This window comes from Pelodiscus sinensis, chromosome 27 (assembly GCF_049634645.1).
Source record: "Pelodiscus sinensis isolate JC-2024 chromosome 27, ASM4963464v1, whole genome shotgun sequence".
Taxonomy (NCBI): Eukaryota; Metazoa; Chordata; order Testudines; family Trionychidae; genus Pelodiscus; species Pelodiscus sinensis.
This window is the reverse complement of record NC_134737.1, coordinates 14,838,061-14,863,480: the sequence shown is the minus strand read 5'-3', so window position 1 is coordinate 14,863,480 and position 25,420 is coordinate 14,838,061. Positions and strand designations below refer to the sequence as shown.

The 25,420-nt window shown below is 61.1% G+C and overlaps 1 protein-coding gene across 6 annotated transcripts in view; it reads left to right on the top strand.

Annotated features, from left to right (window-relative positions):
• The window catches only part of PPFIA4 (PPFI scaffold protein A4), a 143,412-nt gene that overhangs the window by 93,559 nt on the left and 24,433 nt on the right, over nucleotides 1–25,420 (top strand). For all 6 annotated transcript variants that reach the window (XM_075910026.1, XM_075910022.1, XM_075910023.1 and 3 more), the window contains exons 11-22: nucleotides 1,004–1,135; nucleotides 1,713–1,775; nucleotides 3,737–3,828; nucleotides 11,513–11,654; nucleotides 12,424–12,629; nucleotides 13,604–13,844; nucleotides 15,032–15,067; nucleotides 20,233–20,366; nucleotides 21,404–21,564; nucleotides 22,237–22,330; nucleotides 23,068–23,149; nucleotides 25,111–25,311. In XM_075910026.1, the coding sequence (XP_075766141.1) occupies nucleotides 1,004–1,135; nucleotides 1,713–1,775; nucleotides 3,737–3,828; nucleotides 11,513–11,654; nucleotides 12,424–12,629; nucleotides 13,604–13,844; nucleotides 15,032–15,067; nucleotides 20,233–20,366; nucleotides 21,404–21,564; nucleotides 22,237–22,330; nucleotides 23,068–23,149; nucleotides 25,111–25,311 (1,584 nt within the window). The remainder of the gene's footprint in view (nucleotides 1–1,003; nucleotides 1,136–1,712; nucleotides 1,776–3,736; nucleotides 3,829–11,512; nucleotides 11,655–12,423; nucleotides 12,630–13,603; nucleotides 13,845–15,031; nucleotides 15,068–20,232; nucleotides 20,367–21,403; nucleotides 21,565–22,236; nucleotides 22,331–23,067; nucleotides 23,150–25,110; nucleotides 25,312–25,420) is intronic.

The following is a 25,420-nucleotide window of genomic DNA, read 5'->3' as shown; positions in this document are numbered from 1 at the left end:
CAGGGGCTCGGAATGACCATGTGAATGTGCCCCAGCTGAGCAGTGCCCCGCACTCTAACCCGGCTTCCCACAGCGCTCTCTGGGAGGGGAGCTGGCCCCAGAGGCAGGGGCGTGGCGGGAGCATGGGGCGCCGGGCACTTGCTGCTGTCTTCTGAGCCAGAGCGGGCTGGATGTCCCCCCACCTGCTCTTCTTGCCTTGCGCCTGGCCACCGCAGTGCCCGCCTCGCCCCTGCCCTAGGCTGCGGTTTCTGTTCCTCCTGCCCGTGTGCTGGAGGGCTCTGTGCGGATGGTGTGCGCTGCCGGCGTGGCAGGGGGCTGGGGTTACCATCGGGGCAGCAAACAGCAGAGGGAGAGGTTCCCCTGCAAGCCACGGCATGGGGGAGCAGTCTTGTTGTCTGGGGCCTGAGGACTTCCCCTTCTGTTTTCACTGCTGCTCGGGAGAGGCAGGCGGTTTGGGCAGAAGGCAGCCGGGGCGTTCTGGAGGCAGGAGCTAAGGGGGCTCTCCCTGCATCTCCTCTTTCATTCCCTCATGAGTAAGGCTGGGAGTCATTACACATTTTGGGGGTGTCTTGAGCACCTCGTTCCCCACCTCAGCACTGCTTAGCAGCAGCCAGCTGCCCCTGTATCCACCTTTGCATCCAGGACCAGTGGGGAGGCTGGGCGCTTGCCGGAAGTGCTGGCGGCGTTGACGTGCTGTGTGACTCGCCATCAGTAGGTTTCAGAGTCAGCGCCCACTGGAAGCAGCAGGGCAGCTCACACCCGGGCAGGTTCCCAGCCAGCTCGGGGAGCAGCTTTGGCCAGGTTCCTGTTGCGACAGTTTTCTTCGCTATCTCCTCCAGGCACCGCAGCGCGGCCCCGGAGCTGGGGCGGGGTCTGTGTGGGCCCGGACACGGGCTGGGTCCGTCCCGACCCCGATGAGAGTAACTGACCGAACGCCGTGAAACGCATCCCCCAGCGCGCCCGCTCTGGGGCTCGGGCGGCTGATTGCCCTTTGCCATTGCAGGCCCGGCAGCGGGAGAAGATGAATGAGGAGCACAACAAGCGGCTCTCTGACACGGTGGATCGGCTGCTGAGCGAGTCCAACGAGCGGCTGCAGCTTCACCTGAAGGAGCGGATGGCAGCCTTGGAGGAGAAGGTACCAGGCGGCGGGTCGGGGGACTTCTCTGCGGAGGGCACAGCTTGTAGCCGCTGCACAGGGCAGGGATGCAGGGAGGGCCTGGGGTTTGCAAACCTCCTCCGGGATTGGTCGCCCCTTTCTCCTGGGGATCAGGCAGCTCGGCAAATCCGGCTCGGTGGGGTTCGCTTTTCTCGGTATCACGGTGGCCCCCGGAGGCTCCTGTGCTGCATCCTGCCAGGGAGCGGAAGGTCCCTGCCCCACGCTGCTCCCAGGCCGGCGAGTGAGACTCCCCCAGCGTGGGGGCGGGGATGAGACACGGGGTATGCACAGGACAGGCCCCGGGCAGGCCTGGGTCGGGTGCCAAGTTGCAGATGCGCTTTATTCACGCTCCCCTTTGGATCAGCCGCGGGTCCCCGGGGGAGAGATTTCAAAGCAGATTGCGGGTGACAAGGTGGCTCTGTTGGTGCTGAAAACGTCACCTCCTCTTCTGGCGGGCGTCCGTCAGCCCAGCCCCCTCCCAGACTCAGCCTCCATGCTGGGGCAGGTGCCCGCTGCATGGCTCATGCCCACCCTCTCTCTTATTGTTCTTTTCAAGAACGCCTTGTTGCAAGAACTGGAGGGCACCCAAAAGCAGATCGAGGAGCAGCAACATGACAAGGTATATGCACTCGGGGCAGCTGTGCCTTGCTCCCAGCCTGGTGCTGCCACAGTGCCCTCAGGAGGGGGCACACGCTGGGGTCCCCACTGCCCAGCAAGGCTGTGGCTTGCATGAAAGCTGCAACCTGACTAGCTGGCCTCCTACCTGGCTTTCATGGGACTTGAACCCACAATGCTGCCTTCTCCAGGTAAGTGCCCTATCCCCTAGGCCATGCAGGGACCTACCCCACTGCTTTCCAGGCACGTGGTCTCCAGGCTGAGCTATCTAAAGGGCGGCCCTGCCCTCCTCCCAGGCGTAGCCGAGCCCCTCCCAAAGGCAGCACACAGTTGGCCAGCTTGGCTCTCTGCCCGTAGCCCTAGTGCCGCGCTGTCCCACCGGTTCTGACGCAGAAGCCATGGTGGTGGCTGCTGCTCCAGCCAACTGGCCGCGTTATTCTGACACTAAATCATTCTGAGCGCCAGCTAGCCACCTCAACCGGCCACACAGCCCCCGATGGCTAGTGGCGCGGGTTGGGCCCTGGTTTATAGAGGGGTGAGTTTAAGGGCCGGGGAACCTTTTTTGGTTCAGGGGCCGCTGACCCAGAGAAAAATCAGTCGAGGGCGGCACGCAAGTGAGAAGCAAAAGCAAGCAAACCAACCAACCCTCACTGGCGGGGCCCCCGACTGAGGAGAAAGACCCTCCCCACATCCCCCTGCACACCAGAGCCTGGGGGAGGCAGTGGGGGGAGGGGGTGTTGCAGCACCAGTGCAGGCTCCCCAATGCAGGGCGAGGAGCCTTGCGCCTCAGGGGCCGGATCTAGGCAAGCTGGGAGCCGCATCCAGCCCCTGGCCCTTAGGTTCCCCACCCCTGGTTTCCAGAGTGACTTGCCGGCTCCGGGGTAAGCCCTGCTAAGTCGGTTTCCACAGGGTGAGGTCCCTGGACTATCTTGGCACTTACGAAGGGGGCGCCGAAGCCCAGGGCTGCCTGCCACCCCCCTGTTCCCCGGCGGCTTGTCTCGTCCCGAGGCGCTCGCTCTGTCTCCGTGAGAATGGATCTCGCTCCCACCTGCAGGCCTGGAAGATCGGGAGCAGTTTGCCTCTGCCCTGCGGTGGGATGAGAAGCCGGGGGCGCGGCTAAGCAGCCCTGCTCTCGTGCTCTGGCCTCGCTCGCGGCTCTTCCTCTCTTGTGCTGTCTGCTGTGCCCTTCCCCGCGGGCTGCACCTGCCTGTCGCGCGGGCAGCAATTCACCCCGAAGGGCTGCGGCTGCTCCGTGCCGGGCACTGCCGTGGCCTTACCATGTTTTGATCCGTTTGCACACAGCACCAGAGCCTGGTGCGACTGGGTCATTGGACCCCTTCCAGTTACACCAGCCCCCTGTCTAGGCCTTGCAGCTGCATCTGGCCTCCTTAGCCGTGACTCGATGGGATGTGGCTGCAACCGTCTGGGAAGGCAGGAGTGTGCCATGCAGGGAGGATGGCTCGCTGGCTCCCATCCAGGCCGTGCTGCCTCCGTGGGGGCGGTGGCTTCTCCCTTGGCAGCTCCTGAATTATAACGGGCAGGGGAGGGAGGCGTGAACAGCGCGGAGGCAAGTCTCTCCTTAGGAGAGAGCTGCTGGCCAGCTGGCCATGGGAGGAGCTGTGCTAGAGACAGCTTTGGCTGGGGCAGAGGGGATTCCTGGCTGTCAGCCCTTTTGCTGTCAAGGTGCAAACATTCACACGGCAAGGGATCCAAGTGCGACCTATTCTCCTTTGTGTCCACCCCTGCCCCGTGCTTGTGTCTGTCTGTCCCCACTACAAGGCTCCTAACTCTCCCTGCACGGGCCCGAGCATCCTCATTTACCACTGCCTGCTCCTCCGTGGCTTCACGGGCCCCGCAAAGGTGTGGGATAGGTGTTACTTTTTTAAATAGGTAGAACCAACCTGAAACTAGGGTCCTCTCCAGACACGCTAACCTCCCCTCCTCTCTCTGGTCCCTGCTGAGCAGAGGAGGTTGTCCGACGAGATTGACAAGCTGAGGTCGGAGGTGGACCAGCTGCGGAGCAGAAGCGGGACGTTTGTGGACGGCCTACACCCAAGGTATGGACCGCGGGCTTGGCCACGGACTGTATTGCTGCCCCGTGCGCATTGCATGCCAGCTCCCTGGGGGCGGTGGGCCCTACCAGGCCTTCTCTGCCCTGGCAGGAGGCACCTGTGGAAAACCCGCCCAGGCCAGGTTGCCTATGAGCCAGCCAGGCTTGCTGGTTTCTTCTCGGGGGCAGAGCTGGGGAGGACTGGGAAGAAGAGGGTCTCCGGAGTGCTGGCCTAGAACCCCAAGGCCGGGCCAGGTGCTTGCATTTGGGAGGAGGTTCCCCTGCACTTAAACAGGCAGCGCACCCTGGGACACGCTGCTCCACGCGGGTGGGCGGAACACCTGCCACCCCAGCGTGGTCCCCTAGGGGGCACTGCAGAGCAGCCTCACCTGCCACGCTGGGCCGTAGCCCTGGGACCAAGGGCTGTTCCCTCCGGTTCTCGTCCCGCACCGGGAGCGCCGGCCCAGGAGCCGTACTGGGGTGGTCCGGGGCGGGATGAGCACTGGGCTGGGGGAGCAGGGAAGCCGGGGTGTTGCTGTTCTGAGCAGGACCAATGGGATTTTGATTCCCTTTCCGTGGCAGTAGCGGTAAGGGGGGGACTGCAGTGGCGGGCGGGCGTTTCCGAAAAGTACCCCTGTGTGGGGCAGGCTGGGGTTTTATTCAGTAGAGCCGCTTCCTGGCCCTGAGCCAGCCACACGCCATCTCATGCAAGACCTTGGCTTGGTTGGCTCACGTAGGCAATGCCCAGGCAGAGGAATCGGAAATTTCCACCTCCTTTTATTTCTCCTTCTAAGGCCCACTTGCTCGCTCCCTCCCCGGTTCAACCTGGGCTGGAGAACCTGTGACTTGCAGGCAGGAGATGGAGGTGCGGGGAGAGGCAGCGATGCCTGGCGAGAGGCTGATGGAGGGGCAGATTGTGCCTGCCTTTTGGGGGAGCTGACCACCGTGGGTGTGTCCGTCTCCAGGCACTTGGAGGTCGATACGAAAGATGGTGTCACCCTGCAGGCCTCCATCCTCCAAGGGTGGCCACCCAGGCCTTTGCCAGCGTGTCCTCCAGGCTTTTGCAGCAGGGCAGACGGGGGATGGAGGAGGAGCCATGCGGGGCTTCTGTCTGGAGCCTTTTCTCAGACCCACTGAGCTTCCTGGCCCCTGCACCTCAGCGTCTTGGCCCAGTTGGTGAGGAGCCAGTGGGGTGCCCGAGTGCTCCTGGGCCCCTGCAGGATAGGTCTTTGGTCACAGAACTCCAGCAGGCCGGAGCAGCGGACAGAGGCACCGAGCAGGCGGAGGGGTAGGAGGAATGGGCGGGGAGGAGTGGAGTTTGCAATAATCATTGCTCCCCGCCCGCCCCCCACTCCCAGCACATCCCGAGCCCAGAACCGGAGCTGCTGGGCATCCCACCGCGCCCAACGGCCGGGCTGAGTCCCCTGCTCCTGCTGGCCTGGAGCTCTGCTGCTGCGCCACCGTTTGCAGGGTGCTGCCAGGCGCCCCGGTGCCCAGGACCCGTCTGCTGGCCAGAGCCCTGCTCCCGCCCTTCCTCGCCCACAGACCCGGGAGAGGGGGAGCTGGCAGCACCAGCCTCTTGGTTCCTAGTGGGCACGCTCCCTTCCCCACGCTGGGGGCTGCTCTCCTTTCCTGCTCCCGGTGTGGCATGGCGGGCCTAGGGCCCAGTCCGCTGCTCTGGCCGATGGGGGTCCAGGGACAGTCAGGGCATTCGCCCCACCAGGAAGTCTGAGCGCCAGAGCCCTGCCTGCCTTTCGGCCATGGCTCAGACTGCGCCCGGCCTGGGCCGCTGGCCTCCCTGAGGCGGCAACTGCCCAGTGCTGCTGTTCCCCCTCCAGCGGGCGGCCCCTTCCCATGTTCTGTGGCATCCAGAGCCTGAGGCCCTGGCTCCGTCGCCTGAGGCCCTGGCTCCGTCGCTTCTGCCCCCAGCCCGCAACTGGAGAGCGGAGGGCCAGAGGCTGCCAGGCCGTCGGTTCTGAGCACGCCCCTTCCTCCTGCTCCCCCAGGGCTTTGCAGGGGCAGCCCAGCCCGCCTGAGAGGGGCAGCTCGTTGCTTGCGGTGGGGGGTGAAGGGCACTTGTGTCCCCTCTGTGGCCTGTCACCCCAGGCTCTGCATCCTCCTGCGAGCCGCCTGGGGGCTTGGAGAACTCCTCTGTCCTCTCCAGGCCACCTCGGGCCCTTAGAATCCACTGCTGGGCAGCGCAGACAGTAGAGCTGCCAGATGCTCTCGCAACAAATCCCGAACATGGCGGGGAAAAAAATTGGTTGAGCAAAAAAAGAAACAGGGGAGCAAAGTTGTTGAGCAAAAAAAAAAAAAAAAGGAATCGCTGCGCCTTTATTTTCTGTGGTCACAACGGGCAAAAAGCAGACACCTGGTCACCCTAGCAGACAGAGCAGAGCTAAAGGTGTCTCACGGCCTAGTCCTAGACCCTGCCACTGCTCCCTCTGCCCCCTTTACCCATCCCTTGCCAGCAGGTTAGCCTCCGGGGCTAGGCCCAGGCGTGTGGGCCGTGTGGCTGCTGGAGCCGGTACTGCATCTGCTGCTATGCAAATTGTGTCCTGCCCTTAGGGACTGCACTTGTGCCCACAGCAAAGGGCGGCAGAGAGACAGGACAGGGCCTGCTCCCGACTCCCCTGGTGCAGGACGGTGCTGGACTATTTGCTGCACCAGCCGCTTCCTCCATGCCCTGGATTTGCCAGGTGCACAGCGGTGGCGGGGGCTTCGGTGCTGCATTTGGAATGGCAGACTCACTGATGGAGGGTCTCCGCCGGGACTTGTCCCGTTTCCCCGAATCACGGGGCCTTTCCTGGCCACGCCCATTTTTGTACCAATGTGACCAGGCAGACACCAGGCACGTGGATTTTAAAGCCTCTTGTGCAGCTTCCTATTGGTAGGGAGGAGGCCAGCCTGGTCACTGCCCAGGCCCCGGGGTGCTCTGCACCCAAAGTGGCCTTGGCTAAATGAGGCCTTGGTGGCCTGCAGCTTTATGTTCCACTAAAGCATCTGTGCAGTAGAGGGCAGCGTGACGCCACCGGATGCCTTGGAAAAAGAGCCCGGGACAGCGTAGCAACACCTGCTGCCCAGGGCTGCCTCTCAGTAGCGGCAACCTCCCCACCGGCAGCCTCTCCCATGACAGGCTGCCGCATGACGAGAGTGCCTGCCTCAGTTTCCCTTCTTCTGAGTCCCCAATAACTGCACCAGGCTCGCGCTCTCTCAATAGTACCCTCCTTGGGCTGGTTTATTACCAAACCATAGGGCAGAGTCCAAAGCAAGTCGCAACATAGAGTTACCCCCAGCACAAATAGGCCTTAACATTCCAGGAGAGAGTCCCTTGAAAATCCCCGTGTCTGGCCTCTTCGTCCGTCCTCTCCTGTCATTTTGCCAGGAGAGTCACTACAGCCCTTGCAGCTAGAATCGTAGACTATTAGAACTGGATGGGACCTCGAGAGGTCATCGAATCCAGTCCCCTGCCCTCATGGCAGGACCAAGCACCGTCTTCGCCATCCCAGATAGATGCTCTTAAATATCTCCAGGGATGGAGATTCCACAACCCCTCTAGGCAACTTATCCCAGTGTTTCACCACCCGGACAGGCAGGAAGTTTTTCCTAATGTCCAACCTAAACCTCCCCTGCTGCAATTTAAGCCCATGGCCTCTGATGATAGGACAAGAAGCAAAGGAGAACAAGTTTTCTCCCTCCTCCTTGTGACACCCTTTTAGATACTTGAAAACTGCTCTCATGTCCCCTCTCAGTCTTCTCCTTTCCAAACTAAACAAGCCCAATTCCTTCAGCCTTCCTTCATAGGTCATGTTCTCTAGACCCTTCATCACGTGCATCTGACGAAGTGGGTCTTTGCCCACGAAAGCTTATGCTCCTACACTTCAGTTAGTCTATAAGGTGCCACAGGACTCCTCGCTGCTTTTGCAGATTCAGGCTAACACGGCGACCCCTCTGATACTTCATCATTCTTGTTGCTCTTCTCTGGACCCTCTCCAATGTCTCCACATCTTTCTTGAAATGTGGCGCCCAGAACTGGACACAAGACTCCAGCTGAGGCCTCATCAGTGCAGAGTAGAGCGGAAGAATGACTTCTCGTGTCTTGCTCACCACACTCCTGTGAATGCAGCCCGGAGTTATTTGTGACCATGGTTTCCTCTAAGGTGTGTGCTTGTGCGCACGCAGAGAGAAAATGTCTACTCTGCCCACCTCCTAAGCAGAGCCGTGCATCAGCGTGGGGGGAGGCAGACGGCTGCTCCAGCCAGCTGGGGCCCAAGGAGCCATGTGGTGGGCAGGTGGCTGCTCCAGCCAGCCGGGGCCAGAGGGTTGCTGCTGTGGGTGGGTGGGTCGCTGTTGTTGCTGGGGGTTGGGACCGTGGGCGGGCGGGTCGCTGTTGTTGCTGGGGGTTGGGACCGTGGGCGGGCGGGTCGCTGTTGTTGCTGGGGGTTGGGACCGTGAGCGGGCGGGTCGCTGTTGCTGCTGGGGGTTGGGACCGTGGGCGGGCGGGTCGCTGTTGCTGCTGGGGGTTGGGACCGTGGGCGGGCGGGTCGCTGTTGCTGCTGGGGGTTGGGACCGTGGGCGGGCGGGTCGCTGTTGCTGCTGGGGGTTGGGACCGTGGGCGGGCGGGTCGCTGTTGCTGCTGGGGGTTGGGACCGTGGGCGGGCGGGTCGCTGTTGCTGCTGGGGGTTGGGACCGTGGGCGGGCGGGTCGCTGTTGCTGCTGGGGGTTGGGACCGTGGGCGGGCGGGTCGCTGTTGTTGCTGGGGGTTGGGACCGTGGGCGGGCGGGTCGCTGTTGCTGCTGGGGGTTGGGACCGTGGGCGGGCGGGTCGCTGTTGTTGCTGGGGGTTGGGACCGTGGGCGGGCGGGTCGCTGTTGCTGCTGGGGGTTGGGACCGTGGGCGGGCGGGTCGCTGTTGCTGCTGGGGGTTGGGACCGTGGGCGGGCGGGTCGCTGTTGTTGCTGGGGGTTGGGACTGTGGGCGGGCGGGTCGCTGTTGCTGGGGGTTGGGACCGTGGGCGGGCGGGTCGCTGTTGCTGGGGGTTCCTTTAGCCCTGGCACAGGGACGCCAGCCAACAAACTTCTCCTGCCTTCAGGCTTCTCCTAGGCCCCTCTTTCAGCTTCTCTCAGGGACTGTCTCCGGGTCTCCAGCAGCTCTCTCCTGGCTGACCCTCTCTGCCCCATGTCTATGGCCCAGGTGCTTTTCTTTCCACCCCAGGGAGGCAGCTGAGGAGTGGCAGGGCCAGTGCCACGCCGTGACACTGCTAGTGGCTTACCCAAGGAGGCCGCTGGCCGTTGCTCTGCTGGACCGGGACAGCTGGCTCATCGGCCCCGATGTCCAGACACCGTAAATGCCTAGAACTGTTGGAAACCAATGGCAAGGCAACCGAGCCCGGGCCTCAGCCCGCCCCCCATGTCTGGCCCTGTCATGGAGCGAGTAGGACAGTGCAGAAAGCCCAGCCGCTTTGAGTGCCAGCACTGGCGCCGCGGGGACCCTGGCTCCTGCCTGCCCGGCACTGGCAGCAGCGCTCCTGCCTGATGCCGTGTCTCCGGAGAGCGGTGTTACTGGCGCACGCAGCTTCCTCTTCAGGCAGGACTTCCTGCGCCTGGCTTGCTGAAAATTCTCCTTGCCCTGTCTGTGAGGGTCTCTCCCAGGAGGTGGGCGTCCTCATGGGGTGTCCCAAATGCAGTGGGTTTCTCTTCCCAGCACCAGCTCCCATTGCTGCCTCTGATGCTGAGGCAGCGGGGGAGGAGGGGCAGGTGTCAAGTAACCTCTCGACTAGTCGCTTACCTCCCTAGGTGTGACGCAGTGGGGGGCTGTCTGCTCTGTGACCCGGGGTCCCCCTGCGCTGGGATGGGAGATTCTCACGGACTCTCCCAAATGTGGATTAACCCGGACACCCAGGCTCAGCCCCCCAGGGAGAGAGACAAAGGGAGGGGGGCGGAGACCAGCACCTGGCTGTGGGGCAGGGCTGGAAGAGAGTTTTATTTTCTGTCTGGTATCATGGAGGAAGCAGCTTAAGCAAGGGGCTGGGATTTAGGGGCCCAGTCTCCCTCATCTCAAGGGGGGCTGAGGCATCCTAGGCTTGCCCTGTAACCAGATCACATCTGTGATGTGCTGTATCCTGGAGAAGCAATAAACTCCCTCTGTTCTACTGGCTGGTGGGGTCTGTTCGTGCCACTACGGGGGTGCAGGAGGTGGGGGAACCCCGACGCGCCGTCATACTAGGTTACAGTTGGGGTCATATTTTCCACCTTTTCCTCACGACTGAACCAGCTGGAGCCTTGCTGCTGGTTTTGCTTTGTGATGAAAGTTGACTTTGGCACAGAACCGTCTTACTCGGGTCCTGTTTGCAGCACCGAGTTGGGATGGAGACAAGGGCTTTGATCGGGAACGGGTGACAGAGGAGGGATCACATGGTGAGTCCCTGGTCTATTCACTCCCTCTGGGGCACCTGGCATCAGCCACTGCGGGCAGACAGGACGCTGGGCGGGATGGACCGTTGGTCTGACCTAGCCTGGCCGTTCTGATGTGCTTATGATTTTGGCACTGACACGCTGCCCCAGTGCAGCTGCTCAGAGGCCAACAGACAAAACGTTTGTTTTCTTTGACAAAACGTGGACAACAGATACGATTTGTGGGGCAAAGCCCGATTGTCCATCAAAGCCGACCAGCCTTCATCAACATCCAGCCCAACGAGAGGAGTCTCCACCCCGCTGCCCGTCCCATGAGCAGCAGCCTCCACACAGGGCAGCTGGGCGGGGAAGAGGGGCAGTGGCTGCATTAAAGCCTCCCAGATTCAAGCTTCCATGGCAAATCCCCCTTCCAACCCCCAAGCTCCCCCGTCTTCATCCAAGTGGCACTTTCCAGATTCTCTGTGCGTCAGCCTGGGAAGCATGGACCACAAGCAGCCGGTCCAGCCGCCTCCCCAGATGAACGTGGCTGGCGGCTTCCCCAGCGCACCTGCCCTGCAGGAACTCTCCCCTTAAAGTGCTGTGTGCGTGTAGCCCTCGCTTCTGGGTTGTGTTGCGGGCGGGGCGGGTCACTTCCTGGCCAGCTCTAGTGGCAGATCTTGGGGAGAGGCGGACGATGGAGAAGGGAAGGCTGCAGGGGATCTGGGGAGTCAGGAGGATTGGGGGGTTGGGGAGAAATGGGTAAGTGCACCTCAGGGCTGTCTCATTCGGTTGAGAGCTCTGAGGCAGGAGGCAGGCAGCAGTGCACTGACTAGCGAGAGCACAGGGGCGGCTACTAGATCTGGAGCGGGGTGGGAGTTAGACACCCAAATATCTTTGGGGAGCAGGGCCTTGAGTGACACTTGTGTCTCAGGTATGGATGGGACAGGCCGGTTACTCGCAGCCATTCTTGCTCACACACCACCCGCTGGACCTGCCTCTCCAGAGCCCGGGGTCGGGACCAGTTCCCCTGGGATCTAGACCGTGAGCAGGGGTTTCACCTTCCTCCGGTGCTCTCAGGTCAGGCGGCTGCAGCGCCAGAAGCTCAGACTTCCCCGGCTCCATCTCTTTCCCCTCAGTTCAAGTCCGGACGGGACCTGGAGCGCGCTGGCTCGGGCTGTGGGGGGAAGACGGGGTGAGCAGCCTGCCGCAGGAGCCTGCTCACCCCGGGCAGGACGGGGATGCGCCAGCGCTGTCATAACGGCGACGTTTCCTTCTGTGGCTCTTCTCTCTGGTTCTCCCAGATCCCACATGGGCAGTGCCACGGATCTGAGGTACCCCCTGAGCGCAGTGGTTCATGCCCCAGCTGAGGCCTTCGGGACGCCTCCTGGCCTACACCGGCCGCAGAAGAGTCGGTTTGCGGCTCTGCGGGAAGAGCCCCCCAAGGTAAAAGTGCCCCCAATGCAGCTCGTGGCTGGATTCCAGCCGTGCCCGGCCTGCGTGTGGGCTCCGGTTACGCCTGCGGCTTGGAGCGTGTTACAGATCGGTTGGAACCGGAACAGCTGCGGCAGCTGCCTGCGTCCTTTCGAACCAGGGGGCTTTGCGGGCTCAGTGGGCAGGGACAGCTGCAGGGCGTCGGCCCTACACCCCCTGCTCAGTCAAGAGGTTCCTTGTTGTGTGGGGAAGGGACTGGAGAGTGGCCAGGCCTGGTTTGCCGTGCGGGGTGAAGTGGGTTCACGGTGCGATTAGACCACGCTGCCGGCACGTGGCCCGGGGCTGGCGGGTGGCTTGAGCGGCAGCGGAGCCGGCCTGCGTGAACAGAGAGCGGTGCTCTGAGCAGTCTGGGGGGGACGCACTGCTCAGGGGTTGCCTCTCCGGGGAGCCCGAGCGCCGCTCCGTCCTGAGGCACGCCGAGGCTCCATTCCCTGGGGCAGGGCTCCCCTTCGGCCCGGATGTGTGGGGGCCCCTCGACCTGGGATTTGGGAGTGGGGACCCCGGCCCCAGGACAGAGGATGAGGCCTGGGGCTTCACACAGGAGCAAGCTGTCGCTTGGCAGCGCCTCGCCAGGGAGCAGGCCTTGCTTACGGGGAGCTGGTGCTGGCTGCTTCACCTTGGGGACTTGGTCCCCGCTCCCGGCTGGGCCCTGGCGTCTGCCGGCAGTTGGGGAGGCTCTGCCCTGCCTTCCGTGACTTGCGTGGGGCTTGCGGTCCCTCAGGACTGGGAGCCGGCCCCGCCCGGCGGCGTGCTGGCCACCGTGTCGCACGCCTTCGACAGCGACCCGGACATCTCGGACGTGGAGGAGGACGACGGCGAGGCGCTCTTCAGCTCCATGGACGTGCTGTCCCCCAGCGGGCACTCCGACGCCCAGACCCTGGCCATCATGCTGCAGGAGCAGCTGGACGCCATCAACGAGGAGATCAGGTAATGGGCACGCCTGGGCCGGTGTGTGGAGTCTGGTTCTGTGTGGGGCAGGGGGGCAGGGGCAGATGGGGAGGAGGAAACTGGGGGGGTGTTGGAATGTGGGGGGGCAGGAGGGAAGGGAGATTGGGGGGACCTGCAAGGGAATGAGGAGAGGAGGAATTTGGAGGTTGGGGTAGGACGTTGGCTGTACCCTGCACTCCGGTGGGGAGGGAGCAGCTGCCGATGCAGTGGAGAGGGTCGCTCAGCTCAGGGACGTGCACTGGGGCCTGGGGGAAGGATGGAAGGCAGAGATCGGGCAAGGTTTGCAGAGCGGGAGCCTTGCGGGGCAGCGTCCTGTGGGGCGGTGGGCATTGTGGGCTGCCCCTGCGGCTGGCGTGTGTTACGTGGGCTGCACCCACACAATCTGTCTGCAACCGGCGTGGCCCAGAGGACGTCCCGGGGGCTACAGCTGTGTGCTGATTGGGCGGCAGGTTGAGAACCCCTCTCTCCCGGGGCTCCTTGGCCAGTGGCCACGTGCTGGGACCAGGTGACTAGGAAAAGCCCAGGTGAGGCTCCGTGCCTGGAGCTTTGGGGGGCGGGTGAAGTTGAAATGCCCCACAGGCCTGCCTGCCCCTTTCACACCAGGCTAGCGAGGGGAGCGGGGAGCGAACCCCAGCCGTGCTGAGGTACGCAGACTTAGGGGGACCCCAAATAACCTTCGCCCTGCCCAGGCGTGGGGAGGTCCCTGGTGCCACCCCTCTTGCCTCTAAGCAATGGGGCCCAGCCGGAGTGGAGGAGGGGCCCCGTGCTGTTGTCTCCCTAAGAGGGGACAGGGCCTCCTGGCACTGCAAGAGGGAGAAGCCCATGATGAGGGGGGAGCCCTGTGGCGCCTGGCTGCAGGAGAGGCGGAAGGTGGGCGGGGGACCCCCGGGAGCCAGGCCCCCCAGCGGGAAGCGGGAGTTGTACCCTGCCTCACCCCGCCTGCAATCGCTCAGGATGATTCAGGAGGAGAAGGAATCCACGGAGCTGCGCGCCGAGGAGCTGGAGACCCGCGTCACGAGCGGCAGCATGGAGGGCCTCAATCTGATGCAGCTGCGCAAGCGGGCGTCCATCCCCACCTCGCTGACGGCCCTGTCCCTGGCCAGCTCCTCGCCCCCGGTCAGCGGGCGCTCCACCCCGAAGCTGTCCTCCCGCAGCGCCGCGCAGGACCTGGACCGCATGGGGATCATGACGCTGGTGAGCTGGGGGGCGCGCTGGGGCCGCGGAGCTGACGGGCTCCGAGGGTGCTGCTCTGGGTCCCCCGCAGCACCCGCCCGGGGGAGGGCATCGCAGACTGACCCTGCAGCAGCGCCAGGGCCGTGCAGAGATGGCGCCGCTGGGTGCTGCTCACTAGATATTCACGACTTGCGGCATGCTCATTGGCACGCCTGCTTCCGCCAGCGCGACCCTGCTGTCCCATTGCCTGGGGAAGGGGGCACGAGGGTGTTTGTGAGGACTGAGGGAGGCAGGGGCTGAGGCGGGCGAATGCAGGGTGGGTAGGGGGGCATGAAACTAGCATCTGAATGAAGTGGGGGTGGGGTGGGGCAGTGGGGGGGAGATGGCTGTACCAAGCGTGGGAGTGTGGATGGGGGGATGTGTGAGGGGTGTGGATTGAGGGATCTGAGGGCGGGTGGATAGGTAAGTACCCGGGGGGGTGCATGCAGGTGGCGGGTGGGTGAGTCGAGTTGTGTGTAGAACCAGGCAGGGGTGTGGAGGAGGGTGTGGGTATGCAAGGGAGGGTGTGGATGTGTGAGCTGTGTGGGGATGAGGGGTTGTACGGAGGGTGTAGGAGCTGGGTGTGTGTGTGAGCCGTGTGTGGATGAGGCGGTGTATGGAGGGTGTAGGAGCCGGGTGGGCGTGTGAGCTGTGTGTGGACGGGAGGGTGTATGGGGGTGTAGGAGCCTGGTGGGCGTGCGAGCTGTGTGTGGACGAGGGGGTGTATGGGGGTGTAGGAACCGGGTGGGCGTGTGAGCTGTGTGTGGACGAGGGGGCGTATGGGGGTGTAGGATCCGGGTGGGTGTGTGAGCTGTGTGTGGACGGGAGGGTGTATGGGGGTGTAGGAGCCAGGTGGGCGTGTGAGCTGTGTGTGGACGAGGGGGTGTATGGGGGTGTAGGAGCCAGGTGGGCGTGCGAGCTGTGTGTGGACGGGAGGGTGTATGGGGGTGTATGAGCCGGGTGGGTGGGTATGAGGACAGGGCTGCGCGGGTTGAAAAGTAGGTTTGTTGCTTTGCCCTGCGTTGATGGGCCCTAGGGAAGCCGGGCATGGGGCGGCTGTGTGGGGTGAGCGCTCTGCAGCCACCAGCTCACTGTGGCTCTGGCTTGCCGCTTGGGACCTCTCAGCTAACTCTCCTCTTTGTCCCTTTCTGTTTTCCTCTTGCCGCCAGCCCAGTGACTTGCGGAAGCACCGGAGGAAACTGCTGGTGAGTGACTGGCCAGTCCCCCTGCTCTTTGCCTTGCTCTCCGGTCTCTGACCCGGGCCCCGCTGCCGTGCCCGTAGACTTGTTGAAGTGCTCCAGGCTCCTGTGCTGTCGTACCCCGAGGAGCGAGAGCTCGGCTGCTGAAGGAGGCTTGGTCTGGGGGAGAACCGTGTCCATGCAGCATCTGGCGCAACGGGCTCTGACCCTGGCGGGCTCTGACCAATTTTCACCACGCGCGTGCAGCTCTCGTGCTACACCGAGGAGTGGGCTGTCTCCCCGGGGCCGTCTCCCCAGGCTGTGTGATGGACCGGGCCAGGTCTGGGCACTGCTCAGGGCGTCCGCTCAGGGTGAATTGCTCAAAACCAGGGCTGCTTACAGCCCCTGACTGGAGACCTTCCCACACAGGCCACACACCAGTCACACCGAGCACTTCAGCTACCAATCCAGCCAGCAGGAAGCCTCACGAGCAAAACCCCTCAGACCCCCCAGCTCTCCCTGTGCCATAATCAGCCACAGGCCTACACACAGGTGAGGGGTTCTAGACCCCAATCCCACCTACTCTGAACGGGTTCTCCCGATCCCAAAGAACCAGCCACAGTCCCCGGTCAATTTATACTTTAGATCTCACCCACAAGAGCACGCTGGGCCATCCTTTAGAATCTAAAATCTAAAGGGCTGTGTCTAGACTGGCAAGTTTCTCCGCAAAATCAGATGATTTTGCGGAAAAACTTGCCAGCTGTCTACACTGGCCGCTTGAATTTCCGGAAAAGCACTGACAATCTCCTGTAAAATCATCAGTGCTTTTCCGGAAATAGTATGCTGCTCCCGTTTGGGCAAAAGTCTTTTTCCGAAAGACTTTTGCGCAAAAGGGCCGGTGTAGACAGCATAGTACTGTTTTCCGCAAAAAAGCCCCGATCACGAAAATGGCGATCGGGGCTTTTTTGGGAAAAGCGCGTCTAGATTGGCCATGGACGCTTTTCTGCAAAAAGCTTTTTTGCAGAAAAGCATCCTGCCAATCTAGATGCGATTTTTCCAAAAATGCTTTTAACGGAAAACTTTTCCGTTAAAAGCATTTTCGGAAAATCATGCCAGTGTAGACGTAGCCAAGGTGTATTAATAAAAGAAAGAAAAGGTTGAGAGTGAGATTGTTAAGGAGAATACAAACTGCTAGCTTAGAAGTCTCGGGAGTACATCCTATGTCAGGATGGGTCAGCAATCCTTCCCGGCTCCCCGTCCCTTGCAAGGCTGCATCTGAGATCAGTAGCACGGTTGAAGACAAAATGGAGACCGGCTCATGGCACCTTTATATCTCTGGTGTCTCCCAAACGGGAGCTGGTTACATGCTCAAGTGACTTGTCTCTGTTCACATGCCAGTAACCATTATGCACTGGCCCGTCTGCAGTTTCCAGACGCATTCCTCGGGGGTGTATTGGCCACTCCGAGAGCGGTTGTCCATCAGCCGTGCTAGTGAGCGCAGCCATTCACTGAGCAATCCTTCCTCACAAGAGAGAACATTCCCAGACGAGAACATTCCCAGGACAAGAACAGAGCCCGTATTCATAACTTCACATACAAACATCATAGAAGTACATGAGTATCACACATGGAATCAGTAGAGTATAAGCGTTCATTTGACACCTCACACGGCCCCCTTTGTACAGACTTTGGGGCAAACACCCCCCGTGGGCGCAGCAGTGATCTGGCTGCTCCCTTTAAAATCCAGTAACGCGACAGACCATCTCCCTGGGCTCACTTGCAGCCACACCCAGTCCTGCTGAGTTGGGGGGTCTGCGTGCTTGGCTGGTCTGGGACAGGGCTGCCAACTCTCCTGGAAGCTGTTCCCGGCGATGCCCTTCCAACATGACGTCATGGCATGGTCTGAAAACCACCGATGACCATCTCCCGGATCGCTCTCCATCGGCACCTGGGGACTCCCGGCCAGTCCTGGAGGGCTGGCAGCTGGCATAACGAGCAGCAGCTCTTCGGTCGCAGGGACTCCCCTCAGGAGCCGGCTGGCGTGTGTGGGACGTGGCTGGGCGCTGCAGGCGTAGAGCCAGCTCCAGGCTGTGGTCAAACGTAGCAGTGTGGCGATGACCCGCCCTTCCCAGCGCATCCCTCGGGTAGGGCCTGCGGGGCAAAGCACAGCAGCGCGGGTACTCCGCTAACAGCTCTGCTGCTGTGCACAAAACAGCGTGTACGGCCCAGGCTGACGCTGTGTTCGAGTTCCCCTCGTACATGGACCGGGGCACCTGCCTGTCTCAGACCCTCCCTCGCTGGCTTTGCTGATGGGCCTTGTGCTGCCAGCTGCCCCGCAGGTTCCCCAGAGTGCAGCGTGGAGGACGAGGGCACTGGATCTGGGTGCAGGCAGCTCGGGGGAACTCTGAGCGTGCGAGAGCCAGGGGCCTGCCTGGAACCCACGGGCTAGCCCAGGCCGCTGCTCCTGTACCAGGGCTGGCTCGACCAGTATGCCCGTGATCTGCAGAGAACACACCCCCCTAGGGACAAGGCCCCCTGCCCCGAAGAACAGCAGGAGCGTGGCCAGCAGAGGCGAGGCCCAGGCGTGCTTGACAAAGCCCTGGCTGGGTTGATTTAGTTGGGATTGGTCCTGCCTAGAGCAGGGGGCTGGACTTGATGACCTCTGGAGGTCTCTTCCAGCTCTATGGTTCTATGATTCTAAGGCAGAGCTTCCTCTGTCTACATGCTGTGCAGAATCGCGCTGCCCTGCCACTTCTAGCCTGTGCTTGCTGTGCCACCCCGTCCTGCTCTCTGGACAGACACCTGGCTACTGTGCACGGACATAACTGCTGGACCCCGCGTGCTGCAAATCCCCTGGCTCTGTGTAGAGCAGGAGTGGGCGCAGTTCGGCCCATCAAGCCACCAGATCTGGCCTGGGAAGAGCCAGAGCAGGCCTGACTTGTGGGGAGAGCCTGGCCGAGGAGGCCACGCATGGCTCAGGGCATGGGGACCCACGGAGGGGGGGCGGTTCGCCACGAGACGGGAAGGTGTTAGTTACAGAGAGTGCCGAGGAGCAGTGTGACGGACCGGGCCATGTCTGGGCACAGCTGAGGGCGTCCACTCAGGACGAATTGCTCAACTTTGGGGATCCTTACAGCCCCCAGACTGGTGACCTTCCCAAATAGGCCACATCCGGTCCCACCTGCCTGAAGTCTCACGAGCAAAACCCCTCCAAAACCCCAGATGGCCCCGGGCCTCATAAACAGGTGGGGGGTTTTAGAACCCAATCTCACCTACCTTGAACAAGTTCTGTCCGGTTCCAAGAAACCAGCCACAGATCCCTGGTCAATTTACCCTCCGGACCTTACCCACAAATCACGCTGGGCCAATCCTTCAGCATCTAACATCTAAAGGTTTATTACGGCAAGAAAGAAAAGCATGAGAGTGAGATTGTTAAAGAATCATACATTCCATGCATCGAATCTCCCAGTTCTCGACGCCGGCTCCAGCAGAGATGTGACAGCTGCTGGCTTAAAGGTCCGTATTGCACATCCTAGATCAGGATGGGTCCACAGTTCTTCCTGGCTCGTGATTCCCTGCGAGGCCGCATCTGCGGTTAGGAGCAGATCTGAGTACCAAGATGGAGTCGGCCACATGGCCTATTTATACCCCCTCCTGGCTTCTTCCAAGCTGGAGGGAGTCACATGGCCAGTGGCCAGGTGTGTCTTTGGCCTCCAGCGGCCCATTGTTCCCTGGAGCTTTGCTCATTAGCATGTCCATGGGCACACATTCCTCGCCCAATACTCAAGCACATTCAGAGAGACTTCCAGTCTCCATACCGAGAACAGATCCCTAACTCCACACACAGACATTCTACAGATCTATGAAGAGCAGATACAGAATCAGAAGAAAGTAAGCTTTTGTTTGACCCCTCACATGGCCCCCTTTGTACCACTTTTGGGGCCAACATCCCCCCCCCATGGGTGTAGCAGGGACCTGGCTACTTCCCTAAAATTCAGTAATGTGACACGCAGCCAGCAGCTCTGACAGACATGCTCGGCAACTTGGACACCTGGACAGTGCATCGTCTTGCTGAGGGAAGTGAGGCCCCCAGCCAGGACTAGTGTCACTGGAGAGAAGACGGAAAAAGCCCATCCGAGAACAGTCCTGCCCCGGGGCGGGGAATTGGGAGCAGGGCACAGGAATTCTTTCCTAGCCCTGGCATCTACGGCCCTGCGGCTGCTCCTGCATTCGTCCCGGCAGCGTCCCTGCCTGCCTGCCCTGTCCTGCTGTGGCAGCGCACACCCAGGACAGCCCTGCTGCTGTTTGTGCAGGCTGCGTGTATGCCCGCCAGACCTGCCTGCTTCGTCTGGGAGGCTGCAGCCGCCTGCGCTCTGTGTGCCCAGCCGGGGCTCCCGTATGAGCCATTACCACGGCCAGCTCTCTGCTCCAGACCCGAATCTTTTGTGTTTGGCATGGAAGCGTGTTTGTGTCTCTGCCCTGGCATGTGAGGTGACTTGTGTCAGGCTCAGTCACGTCAGGAAACTGAGCCAGGGAGGGCACTGCTCCTGGCATGCCTGGGGGGCTCCGGACGCCACGTTTTCCTCTTGACGTGCCCTGGGAACATGGGGCGGGCAAGGCCGAGTCCTTGCAAATGCCTCTTAGAAGCGGCTGCAGGAGAATTTTGCAAGCTCTGGCCAGGGGCCATGCAGGTGGGTCAGCCAGTCGAGGGCGTGAGCTCCCCTCCCACACAACACCCTGACTCCCCCGGGAGGACAGGCACCAAGCTGGTATCTGGGCTCCACTGATTTCAGTGCAAGTTGGGAGCCCAAACCGCTTGTGGATTAGGGCCGGGAAGCGCGAGGTACTGCCTGGGCCCCGTGGGGAGCTGCGAAAAGGTGGGGCCGACACCCCGAAATCTGGCCCACCCCCTAACTCCCTGCTGAGCCCTGGGCATGTTTCCTTTGGAGGTAGGGAGACTGCTGATCCCAGCCAGCATGGTGAGACCCCAAGGGGCACCCCCTTTCACTGCCTGTGTGGCCGCATCGCTCCATGCTGGCCTGGGACTCTGGCTTTGAGGAGATACCAGTACGGGGCATAAGACCCACAGACGCCTGTTCTCACGTCGCTTGGGAAGGCCCTGGGTGGTGGTTGGCTAGCGCTGGAGGCAGGAATCTTTGCCATTGACGCTCACTGCTCCGCTGTTTGTCCAGTCACCAGCTGCTCGGGATGAGAACCGAGAAGATAAAACCACCATAAAATGTGAGACTTCCCCCCCTTCCTCACCCAGGACGCTGCGGCTGGAGAAGCTGGGGCACCCTGCGCTCAGTCTGGAGGATGGCAAGAGGTACCCGGCGAGGCCTGGCGGGCGGTCGGAGACTCGGTGCATGGCGTGTGCTGGAGCCGGGAAGCTCTCCCACAAGCCATGGGGGCGAGAGAGGGCCGGGTCCCCTAGAGGAGGGCTCGCACGTCCCACATAGAGCAGCAGACGGCCCCTTTGCCTCGCCTCGCGCTCGGGGGATGGGAGTAATAAAGGCACCGGCTGCTTTAAACGCCAGACGTGGTGCCGTAGGTGGGCAGGGCTCTGCCCGGCTAGGGCTGCGGTGCATGGCCTATGGGGCTGGGAGCAGGGCTGTCAGTCCACCGCCTCCATAGAGTTAGCCCAGAACAGAGGTGAACTGCGAGGATGTGGGTGCATGGTCAGTGGCCGAGTGCTAGGCATGACTCAAGGGGAACCAAAGACCCTTTGCCTTCCCCCAGGGCAGCCCCTGGGTCCCGTGCTGTGTGCATCCCCCCACCCCCCAGCAGTGCCATGCTGCTCGTACAGTGTGGGGGCACTGCCCAGCTCTGCATGTGGTCTGGCGTGTGTGGGGTGTGAACACAAAGGGGGTTGGCTGCTCCCTGGGGGCAGTCTGGGCTCTGGGATGTTGCATAAATTGCTAGTTTCGTCCCCTGGAGGCTAGTTCAATTTGCCTCAAGAAGAAAGTCACACTTTCAGGCTGGGTCCAACTCTATTTTATTGTTTGCAAACAAGTTCGGCCGAGGAGCTCAGTGCTCAAAGCAGGGTCGACCTTGAGCATCGCCTGAGCTGAAACTTTTATAGATCTCACATTCCTTCTGGTCAGCGTGTCGCAACGTGGTTGGTCACTGCAAGTTTACTCAGTTCCCTGGCAGAAAGTTTAGCAGCTTCTAAGACATGCTCAATCAGCTAAATGATACCTGCTGTTTCGAGCTTAAGCAATGGAGGGGAAGAAGCGCACTTAGTTTTTACTACAGGGAGGCCTCTGGGTTTCCCTGCTCAATGTCCCGGGCGCTGCTGCATGGTGCTGCTCCAAATACCGACCAATGGGAAGGTTTTACCGGTTCTCCCTTCCCCTTTCCTAGCTCTTTGGAGGAGCAGACAAGCAACCTGAGCAGCAGCAGCCAGGACTCCCTGCACAAAGGCGCCAAGAGAAAAGGAATCAAATCGTCCATCGGGCGCCTGTTTGGCAAGAAAGAGAAAGGCCGGCTGATTGAGCTGAGCCGAGACGGAGCCACCGGGCACGGTGCGCGTCCCTCCTCCCGCTTACGGAAGGGCAGGGTACCAGGCCTGGGGGGTGCCGTCTGAGCAGCAGTGTCTGGCACGAGAGAGGGAGGGGCTGCCATGGCAAGAAGAGGGGGGACTGAGCCTGATTCTGGGCGGGGTCAGGGCTCTGTTAAATGGCTCACCCTGCTCTGAAGATGGACGGGCCCTTGCAGTCCCCGTGTGTGCAGGTCTAACCGGGGGGGGGGGGGGGCCTTGCAGTCCCCGTGTGTGCAGGTCTAACCGGGGGGGGGGCACGAGTTGTGGGTAGGTGCGAGCTTAATGCTGCCCCCCACCGCTCCCACTCATTCGATCCCCTCGTGCCCTGGGACTTGCTTTCCTGAAGCCTTCCACTGCTGCTGGGCTAGTTTCACTGTGACCGGCCTCTGAAATGCAGAGCGGGCCGGGAGTGCTCCGCGCCGCGTGAGTTCAGTGTGACGTGATGAGAAAAGCCCTTTGCTGGCCTCACTGCAGGGTCCAGAGCCCACGGGGCGCTAGCGTCTGGAGTCCCCCCCCGCGGGCGGGGGACCTGCCGTCTCTGCTGCATGCCCATGCAACGCAGCACCGGGCAGGTGGCCGTGAGCGCTCGGGGGCAGGCGCGGGGGCCCAGAGGAGGGCCGGTCCACACTTGGAAACGTGTGTGCTCTTTTCCCAGTTCTGCTGACCGATCCTGAGCTCAGCCTACAGGACGTGCTAGGGCTTGGCAAGCTGGGCGCCCAGGCGGAGAAGGACCGACGGCTGCGGAAGAAGTAAGTGGCGGGGACAGGGCGCCCTACAAGATGGCAGCTTGGCTAAGGCTGCTAGAAATCCTTCACGGCCGCTGAATGCCAAGTGTCTCCCTCTCCACCCGCTTCCTGCTGAGCTGAGCTGTCTGGCCACTTCCTTTCCTGAGCCATCCTTCCCTCTACTCTGGTTGGACCTCCCTGGTCCGGCACCCTCGGGAACTGAACTGTCACGAACAAGGGAAATTGCCAGACTGGGAAGGTCCCCTGTCACCAGCCCGTCAGACCGCTGCCCTTTCCTGCTGCTGGCTCCGCTCCAGGCCAGGCACCCCTGAACGGCTGGCCAGGCCAGACCCTGGACTCCTACTGCCAGCTCAGTTGGGGCTGCCGCAGATGCCCGACCCTGCTGCTGCGGGCACACTGCTGGCGCTGCCCACTGCCCCCTAGTCTTGCTCCAGGGCTCTCTGCTCCAGGGACATGTGTGATCCTGCCAGACTATGGATGTTGCTGGACCAGAGAGTCCCGTTGAGGGTGGTAGATGCTGTTTTGCTTTGCTAAGTACAGGTCCCTACTGTGCTCATTTTACTCCTGTTGGGCTTGCCTGCATGTACCTGAGCCTTACAGATAACTCTGTCTTCAGCGTCCCATTCTTGGCTCCCACCATGCTGCCTGCAGGTGTGGGGGGTAGCGATCCGGCAGGACTTTGTGGATACGGTGTGCGTGGGGAGAGCCTGGCCTGACTCCTCTCTCTCTTTTCCTTCCAGACATGAGCTTTTGGAAGATGCGCGGAGGAAAGGCATGCCCTTTGCTCAGTGGGACGGCCCGACCGTGGTCTCTTGGCTGGAGGTGAGGCTGGGCAGTCGGTGGAGAAATTAACACTGACATGAATAGAGCCGGGTGAAAGTGTTGGGAGGTATCATTTACTTGCTGAAAAGGGCAGTTTTCAGTCAACCAAAAAAAATTTGCAAATGTGGGTTGCATTTGATGAATAGTTTTGACATGAAAACATTGAAACCTTTTGTTTTGATGCTGTCTACAGGAACAGCTTCATTTTGTTTAGAAATGTCTCTAGATTTGTTGAAAATAACCTAAAAAGGGGTACAAAAAACCCCCAACAACCCCAAAGCCAACCCTGAAAACAAAACAACCCACCCACAAATTCATTCCAGGCTGAAGCAAATGTTTTGTTTGACCCCAAATGATTTTTTCGGTTTGGTTTTTGTTTGTCATTTCTTCGCAACCTGAAACCCCGTTTATGCGCTCAGCATGAGACAGGAACACAGCCGTTGTGTGTGACTCGGGCAGGGTCTTGTATTTGTACTGTGGGGCTCCCTGTTCTGTGCACACCGGTCAGTTCCTTTGTGTACTCAGGTGGGTAGTAAGGCGTGTAAGGAGAAAGCACGTGGATTCCAGCTGTTGGAATGACACCTGCAAGTTCTTTGTCCTCTGCTGGGGTTTAAAATTGCATGAAGAGGGATCATAGAAGAGCCATGAGAGGGAGTGAAGGGTTAGAAACATGGGCGGCCAGTATCCTAGGTGGGGGAAGGTTTTGCCTTCCCAAACCGCCAGCCTGGGCCTGCCCATACAGTGGTGTTGCGCCCCAGTGCCTGCCCTCCCCGTACTCCGGGGCCAGGGAGGCTGTGGACACGCACTCCCTGCCTTCCCTTCCTTTGCTCTAGGATTGTGGGGTGCTGTCATTCCTTCCTACTCCATGCTCTGGGGCTGAGGAGGCTGGGGCCACACATGTGCTGGGGTTGGGTGGGAGGGCGTGTGTGTGTTGCACTGCTCTGCCTGCCTGTGGGGGAGGAAGGGGAGAGGCGGCTTGCCTACCGTGTGGGGCAGGGCCTCAGCAGAAGGGGCAGGGCTGGGGATGGGGCTCAGGGCTTGCTGCCTTCACTGATGACCCATGATTAGAAATCAGGCTTGATAATGCTAGACTGGAGGAGAGACAGTTAGAAGGGTGAGTTGACTATGTAGAGGCGGCTTAAGGGATGAGTTGCCTACCGTCTAGAAGATGTACGTGCGGAGAGAGAAATTTAGTGACAGGCTCCTCGATCTAGCAGGGAAAAGTCGAACACGATCCAGTGGTGGAAGATAAAGCTAAATTCAGACGGTGTAAATTGTTAGCAAGGAGGGTAATTAACCGTTAGAACAGCTGTCCACGGGTCCAGGTGGATGCTCCAGCGCCAACCATCTGTTAAGATCCAGCGGGGGTGTTTCTCTAAGAGTTCTGCACTGGGGATTGGATTGTGATCACAGAGGCTCCTCTGGCCGGGGAGTCTAGGACTCCGCTAGTGGGAAACGAAATCATTCATTCGTTGTACACACAGGGCAGAGTTCTCAGATGCATGTAAGTGAGTTAGGAACCGAAACGCCTCCCATTTAGCAAACTGGCGAGCTTCCCTGGAAACTACCACCCCCCATTTGAAAGTGGAGCATCCAAGGGGCTGTCCTTGTGTCTCAGCCCCACCCGCATCCCCGACCTGTGACCAGTGTCTCTTAATGGACCCCTCTCCGGAGCCTGATTTGTCTTGTGCACCCCTAAATTTCACCTCACTTAGCACCTGCTTGCTAAGTGACTAGATAAGTTGATATAGTCCCTGGAAGACCTCTGCATCCAGGGGCATGTGGACCTGTGACTGAGACCCCTGCCCTAGAGTAGCCAGTGCATAGAACAAGTCGAGCTCTTTGCTGACGGAGCCACGCACCCTGGAACTGTCTGAGCTCTCGGCCTCGGGAATGGCGGTTGTGCCCCTTGTCTGGGTGGAGACGGGCACCTGAAACCCTCTGCTTTCCTGTGTTGCCAGCTGTGGGTGGGCATGCCCGCCTGGTATGTTGCAGCCTGCAGAGCCAATGTGAAGAGCGGCGCCATCATGTCTGCCTTGTCCGATACAGAGATCCAGCGCGAGATCGGCATCAGCAACCCCCTGCACCGGCTGAAATTGCGCCTGGCCATTCAGGAAATGGTGTCGCTCACGAGTCCTTCGGCCCCACCCACCTCCAGGACGGTAAGTGCCTCACAGCCGCAGCTGGTGCGCAACGTGGCACAGACCCTGACCCTGTTTGGGGGGGTCAGAGAGAGGAGACTTGGGGGGCCGGGCACCTCGGGACTCCCTG